General features: G+C 46.0%; 1 protein-coding gene across 1 annotated transcript; it reads left to right on the top strand.

The window, feature by feature from the left end:
• Positions 1-368: 368 nt before the first annotated feature.
• Positions 369-6906, top strand: LOC109469832 (insulin-like growth factor-binding protein 5). The gene is made up of 4 exons (XM_019768556.1): positions 369-861; positions 3841-4196; positions 4458-4568; positions 4744-6906. Exons 1-4 carry the CDS (start codon positions 537-539, stop codon positions 4870-4872), a joined length of 921 nt encoding a protein of 306 aa, XP_019624115.1. The 5' UTR covers positions 369-536; the 3' UTR covers positions 4873-6906.
• The last annotated feature ends 777 nt before the right edge of the window (positions 6907-7683 follow it).

The following is a 7683-nucleotide window of genomic DNA, read 5'->3' as shown; positions in this document are numbered from 1 at the left end:
AAGACGATGTGGAAGAACGTGTACGAGGGCAGAGCAAACCGACGGACCAAGATAAGAGTTGGAGCCAGACGCGCTACCACCTTCTAGGTTATCGACAACATGCGCTGATATTTCACTATTTTAGGATAATCTGAAAATATTTTGTCTTCATTTCAGAGGTCTTTGGGTTTCAGTCATAACTGAGGCATAAAGAATCCATAGATGGTCCCGGGAATATGAGTAGCCGGGTGAAAGTAGTGATCAGTAGCGATATCCGTGCTCCCGCGCAGCCAGTGGATCCTGTCCCGTGAGGCTAAGCACGCAAGGTCATTAGCATATTCATGGTATGGGGCCACACTCCGCCGACCAATAAGAGGACAGGACGGACATCGCAGTGCGCAGTGTTGGAGCGAATACTGATCAGCTCAGGCAGGGAATACCAGCTTGAGGGATCAGGTAAAACTAGGTCATTGTTGGTCGAGGCAAGCTACCGGAAGGTTGTGCAGAAGAGTCGCTCCTACGTTCTGTGCTGACTTGTAATTCTTACTCACTCAGAAATGTTGCCCAGGAGCATGGTGCCGTTAGCCGCTGTCGTGTTGGTAGTGTCGCTAGCTGTGGCCGGCGGAGTGTTCCTGCCATGCCAACCGTGCGAAGAAGAGCTGCTGGCCCAATGTGTCGAGCCCGTCGGCTGCGTCGAAGTGGTGGACGCTCCCGGCTGTGGATGCTGCAAGACCTGCGCCCGCATGGAGGGGGAGAACTGCGGGGTCTACACCGAGCGATGCGGTAGCGGACTGCGGTGTCTCCCGCAGCCGAAAAGCAAGTCCCCCTTCCGGGAGCTGCTTCTCGGACGTGGCGTCTGCACGACGAACAAAACATTCGAGGGTAAGCACCAACGTTTTATTTTTCTTACCTTCTGTAACATTTTGTTACTTTTATTCACTACACTTCATCATCAAAGTACTTAGGCTCTCTGTTCACATAATATATTAACTTAAACTGGTCAGGTCGTCCAAGGTCCACAACTTGTGGTGAGTTGTCCATACACCGCAAAGCTCTGAGTCGTGTTGCATTACAAGTCACTTTTTGGCTCAAATAAATTCTGTACAAACGATTTTACATTAATTTTCGTAAAACTTACGAGGCTGACGGCAGGTAACGGGATGTGACGGGACTGACGTGGTTAACGGCCAACTCTGTCGATGTGTTTTTCCTTCAAAGGACGAGCATTCATGTTCGTCCAGTAATTTTGCGAATGAATTCCGATGTATCCCCAAACCAAGGTCAGGGCAAGGGGGCTCCCGAGGAAAATGCACTAAGCGCTCCCTACACATAACCACATTGTCTCCGCCCCTCAGTTTAAACTCCTACGCTTAGCGCGTGGTCATCGGTAACCAACACTCCCGGGAGCGTGACTGTTAGCTCCGGGCAGGAACCCATGTATCCAATATTAGGCGTGCCACAAGGCAAACGCCCGTGAGCGGGAGATGGTTAGCCAAAAGGGTGTTCACTGACAGAGTTTGTTTAGGTTTCGTGGCACGTAATACAGAACATGTGATTGCGGTTGCCCACATGCCCAGTCGTACGACGGAGCTGGCATAATATAGATTCTTAGCGGACAAGTGGCTTGTAACGTTACACCGTGGTTCCGGCTGACATAGCGTATGGCATAGTCGGGCAAAGAGCAGGGATGCCCTATGTTGTACAGACTGTTAATCGCTACAGTTTCTCTGCTTTCGAGCCGGAAATGGGATTGTAGCTGCTCCATGTTCTATTCTTGCTGCTCTGTCTTATTCCCTGAACAAAGCCTCCTCTTTTAGCTGCTATTCTAATGAATCATCAGTCCGAGGCCATAGTCATGTTTGAAAAAAAAAAGAGTAAACCTGCCAAACCAAGTGCAGTGTCCTTTTAGGTTTATCGATATTGACGCACATATATTTACCCTTATACATTGTATTAAGCATGGGGATACAAATGAGATTGCCAGCAGTTTTTATGTGCAGGGTGCGGTACACTAGCGATAGGGCATGGCCAACAGTACCAGCTGGCGGGCAAACACGAATAAACTGGTAACGGAGACGTAATTATGGTCAGTGTTAATAAGTAAGCGCGTGAAACCCCAATGAGGACCCCTGAGGTGATGGATAGCAGAGCTATGCTTCGCACAATTCTTCGTGGCCATTCTAAAAATTCGGCACACCCGTTTCTTCCAAACTGGCCTTATGCCTGCACGCGAAAAACATGGTTGAAATTCTCCGAGCTTCTTGTCATTTCGTCGGTGGGTGAGAAAATTTTAGTGACTTTCAAACATAAAATGCATTGGTGTGTGAGCTTTGATCGACAGGAGTGCTAGAGCTTTGTCAACGAAAAGCGGTTTTCTCCGATAAGCTGATTTGAAAAATAAACGGACTATTCTTTTCGACCGCTGCTGGTTTACTCTACCCCATTGTGTTGTGTGATGAAATCTGCCATTGGCGCCAATTGAGGAGGCTGCAAGGTTTATCTCCTGTCAAAAACGTCCCTCAACTTATTGTCTCGTTCTTAGAGGCGACAAGGAGTACTCGACTACGCAGGCACGTTGCTGAACCGTCCATAGATCAGATAAAGCTCTTGACAGCTGACTCCGCCTTTCCGTAAAGCCTTGAGGAGCGGTATGGCATCGGAGCGGATCAGGGGTGTGTGCGCAAAGTGTGCCCTCAGATCGACTCGCCAACATCGCCACAGGTGCAACATCGTCCGATAAGATGGTTAGAAATAATGTCTCCAGTGTTTCCCCGCCTTCCCAATACCCCACCAGCGACACATTCCTTCCTCGTTACCGTCCACGTTCTTTAAGCTCACGTTTAAGTAAGACGTTACAATGATCGAATCGAGAACGTAGCCTGCCGAATGGAGAAAGTTAACCAAGCCAAAGTTGACTTCCAGTGACCGGAGAGCCCAGAAAAGCCCACTTAACAAGGCATATTTGCGGTCGCCTGAATACACAAACCAGATGGAGCCTGGCTTAAATGGTGGCGCTACTTGGTCCTCTCTGGAGCCGTTTCTCCTCTTATCATAGGTTTTATCGTTGTCATGTGCACTCGTGTGGGTATAATGTACGCGTTAGCACTATGATTTAAACCTCTAAATGTGCACGTAGGTGAGATAAGCGTCCTTGATACTGCATGGTAGCCTGTCTTGCTCAGGCTGCTGACAGGCAACCGCTCATGTTCTGCTCAAACTTTTCGCAAACATCCCAGTAAAACTGCCATGGGCGGCAAGCATGGAGCTAAAACCGCAATGTCTGCAGACACTAAAATCTTTTGAATGTAGTAGCAAACAACAGCCTCGTTGTCCTCAAGAGTTCAGTGCTTCCAGCGCGCTTTGCGATTCCTGCCACGATTAACTGGAAAAAATGTCAGTCTCGCGTTTGCACTTCCAGTTCTGACGTCAGGACGCGGAGTGGCTCCTGTCACCTGACTTCCGACGGGACGAGGTGTGAATAGGCTCTTTTACAGCGCTTACGATTTCTGCAAAGATAAACCAACAAAAATGCCAGGCACACCTCTGAAGTTTCCTGAATGACGTCAGCACCCTCTGGTGGCACGCAGTTTTGTTGTATCTAACTGAGAGGTAGAGAAAGATTAGATACCTCATAACAGGCAGTGCGTAACACGCACTTTATCGATGTGCCTGGGCCGTGAAGCAATGTTTGCTTGAACTCTAGTTCGGCGTCTCCGTGATTAATTTTTCTTCACGGGGGACCGGTCCCTTGCCAATAACAACAACGACATTTGCCTGCCTGCCACTGGCAGGACAGGAGAGGAATGGGCATTAATACAACACATTAATACCGATTTTTCAATTCCTTCCCGTCTTATGCAGAGGCCGAAGAAATCCCGACGCCAGCCCCAGAGACAACCAACGCCCCGACGACCACCACTGTCGCCCCTACCAAACCACCACGCCGGTCCCACCACCACAGAGACAAACTCATCAAATGGAAGAAACAGCTGGAAGCGATGTACAAAAGAGAACGACAGCACAAGGCAAAGATGGCAGCAAAGAAGTTCTCTGAGGGAATCATGGGTCTGTCCTTCGAGAGAAGGAACCGACAGGAGGCAGCCCGCGAGAGAAACCGGTCCAACCCGAGGCTTTACAAAGATCTCAGGCACTACCGTCACAGAGGGAGGGTTCCGACAGAGGCACCAGAAGTTACAGCAGCACAGAAGCCAACAGAGGTGAGCCCAGTTCGTCTATTTAGGAAGTGATTTAAGCCCGTCGAGTAAAATCTGGCATTGGATCACATCCATATTTCATTCTTCCTGACCGTCGTAGCCATAAGCATTGTGATTGTAGCTGAATATTTACAATAACAGACCCAGAAACTTTTCCGGTCGTAACTTTGTAGAGCTGTATTCAGCTTGTGATACCTCACTTTGATGCACCTACTAGTGATTCATTAAGTACGTAGGTCTAAAGGCGATGTCCTTGTGTTCCAGGCTCCTTGTAAAACTGTCCAGAGACAAATCATTGAACAAAGGAGAGCCAAAGGAGGAACCAGTGGCTACATCCCTGCTTGCGACTTCGATGGTTACTACAGAGCAAAACAGGTAAACAGTGCGTCATTATACAGTCACTCACTCACTTTGCCTTGTACATATAGCTGTCTTAAATCTGGTCCCATTGCACATTTCACATTGCATTTTGATAATCTATTATTCATGGTCCGTTGATCCTTGCATCCTTGCCTTAATGATAATGTAGTGTATCTTTGTTTTTCTACAGTGTAACCTGTCAACTGGAGTGTGCTGGTGTGTAGACAAGTTCGGCAAGGACTTGCCCAACACACCGTACGTAGAAGGCGACCCAAGATGTATCCTGTACACAGACAGAGCCCGTATGAAAATTTGGTAGCGTCGCATTTGATTGAACCCGTCGGACTTTGTGTATAAAAGAAGAGGTTGAAGCTGAAGTATTTTGATTAAACTATATGTCCTCGTGATGCACCGCCTTAAACGGAGATGGTGCATGCGTGTTGCGTACAAGACGCGACTCGGTTGTTGAAGGACAATGGGACACTAAAGAAAAGGTCAGTGAAAGATAAGTGTGACATTTCGGCAGGGACTACGTCTTGTCGCGCCCGGCTCCCGCCATGCAGGACGCTCGATGGTAGGACAACGTCACGTGACCGTTGCCAGGCTAGTTCAAGGAATCGTTGATGACCACTGCACTGCCCACCTTCAATCCATGTAAAAGTAGAATAGACAAGATACGAGGAAGACTTTTTTTCAAAGATTAGTGCTTTTTATTTGTTCAGATGTGGCGAAAGGGTGAACGAGACTTGTATACACATTTTGATTTTTTTTCCTTGATGTTGTTGTCTTAGACTCAGGAACAAAAGGGCTAACCCAACGAGTTGGGATAAAGTTTCTGTAAATCAATGTGGCCTGGCGTGCGTATATCAGATGCGCTTGCAATTGCCACTGGTGTAATAACGAAGACGATGAATGAGGTTTACTGGATCGCAATGTCTCTTCTGCACTATATCGCTACTTACTTCCCACAGAAAAGGTGCTAACAGACTGACTACTTTATAAAACTATTTATATCTTTCGGCAACTATATACTATGAATTCAAGCTACAATAAGAAGGATTAGAAGTCTTGACGATTGAACGTACGGAAAATCAGTGTTTTCTGATAAGCGAACTTTGACCAAGCAAGACGCCGAGATAGCCCATTAATTGATTGATCTCAGGGTTACGAAAAAACACCGCCAAGCTTGAAATAGTTTTGTTGCTGTAAGGTTAATTTGAAATGTTTGGAATACGAAGAACGTATTTGTGTGAAATGAAGGACATTGTCTAGCCGGTTCCTTTGTGTATATCGACGTGTACCTATCTATATATATATCTATACATATATGAATAGTTTGGAAACCTAGTTACCACATTGCTATGTCGTCTTAGACACTCTTCTGTCACTGCTAGCGAAGGTTACCTATGTACAGCCTGGTGAGATAACTACACCTGCTTCTTAATATTTGTCTGATTGAAAACGTGAAGAAGTTCTTCACTTACACAGAAATCCATGTGTATTGACTTAATCAGGAGATGGCAAAATTTGTGATGAATACAAAAGAGAATGAACTTTATGTTTGATAAGTCTGTGTGGAGTGGATTTCTTGCCTAACGTTCAGTACATAGATCTGTCAATCACCGCAGCAATGTTGGGACGGAGTTTGGCCGCTGATTAGCTCAGTCGTTTGTTCAAGACGAACGTTTGTTTGCGTTGGCCACGCACCACCCTGACTATGTAATAGTCAGCAGTTTCTAGGGGTCGACGAATACACAGTAAGGTCTACTTTAGGCAAACAAGAGGCTGTCAATAAGTACATTCATAGCCCGGCTAGAAATGAAGAGGTTTTCAGACGAAAAGCTGACTCATTTGGTGCCTCTGTATATGCAGTGGCTGATAAGATTACATTCTGATCCATGTTTGCTTTATTGACATCCTTTAGAAGCTTTCAAAACGTTCCCACATCATAACCTCACTTTCTCCACCCCAACTCATCCCGTCGCGATCGACAGAGCGTGATGCGCCTGCGGGAAATCTGGAAATTAATGTCCATGGCACTTCTACAGAACTTGTCGTTTAAACTAACGCTCATGTATTCAAGGATGATATCCTCTCTGTAGTTTTCAAATGGTGTGTTGGAAAAAGATATACGGCGTAAAAAATTCTAATGTAACATCGTCCAAACGTCCATTAGAAACCATGATTTCGCGCAGGCGCAATACGTTCTGTCGGCGTGCTCCATACAGCCCATCACACCCAAAACACGTGATCTGTCGTCAGACATAACTTACGAAAAGTGCAAGTGGCCTGTACCTGCTGTGTTGGATATTATGTTGGAGATTTGTTCAATAAAACTCACCATGTACCATTTGTCGTTATTGTAGGAGGCTCAACTTTTTACTTGTATACTAGTGTATCTCTTTTTTATATGCCACAAGATTATTTTCATTTCTAAGCTTTAAACTGGTATTCGTACAGACACTTGGTTAAAGTACTTGTAGTCAAACGGATCCTGCAGAAACGAAAAGTCGGTCAGGGGAAATCTGTATTGAAGTTTTCATTAGTGCGTAACACTGACAAATTACTCATCCCATCACACCCCACCACGTACAGTCCCATTATGTCGTACTTAGTAAACAACAGAGAAATGAAAACGTAGCGTATCTGTGACCTGAATTGACGTCGTTAACTTCAGCATTTGATACAGGATGAAAAGGATGCCCAGATAGATTTACGTTATTAGTCAGCTGAAAAAATCTGTGGAACTTCCCGACCCAGTTTACGTTTACGGTGGTGGTGCCCAATATTGTTTTATGTTCGCACCAAACTGACCCAGACTTGGGGCAAAGAGCTGGTCAGAACGAGCGGGGGACCAAGGGGTGTGACCCACACTACCTCACGTATTGCACCCCAAACTAGTCGCCATAAACATACACTACTGACAAATCAGGGTCCACATGTCTACAGACTCCAAAACGTAACTGGCTTGAGTAACTGGCTTGAGTTGGGTCCAATTTCCAATTGGTCCGTACAGTATGTGTGTGTCTGCCGAATATTTCTTTCAAAATAAACATGGAATGGCAATTCTTAACCCTCAAGTGACAAACATATTCTACATACAGTACTGGCCAACTGCAGTCCGCATAAA

Source organism: Branchiostoma belcheri, unplaced genomic scaffold (assembly GCF_001625305.1).
Source record: "Branchiostoma belcheri isolate BF01 breed outbred unplaced genomic scaffold, Haploidv18h27 scaffold21, whole genome shotgun sequence".
NCBI lineage: Eukaryota > Metazoa > Chordata > Leptocardii > Amphioxiformes > Branchiostomatidae > Branchiostoma > Branchiostoma belcheri.
Note: the sequence above shows the minus strand (reverse complement) of the source record. Positions and strands in the feature narration are given on the sequence as shown.

Bases quoted from the DNA above. Each gene is read 5' to 3' on its own strand.
- LOC109469832 (XM_019768556.1), top strand. From the start codon at position 537: ATGTTGCCCAGGAGCATGGTGCCGTTAGCCGCTGTCGTGTTGGTAGTG. The intron at 4,197-4,457 runs GTGAGCCCAGTT...CTTGTGTTCCAG, and splicing joins CAGCACAGAAGCCAACAGAG to GCTCCTTGTAAAACTGTCCA. The intron at 4,569-4,743 runs GTAAACAGTGCG...GTTTTTCTACAG, and splicing joins GTTACTACAGAGCAAAACAG to TGTAACCTGTCAACTGGAGT.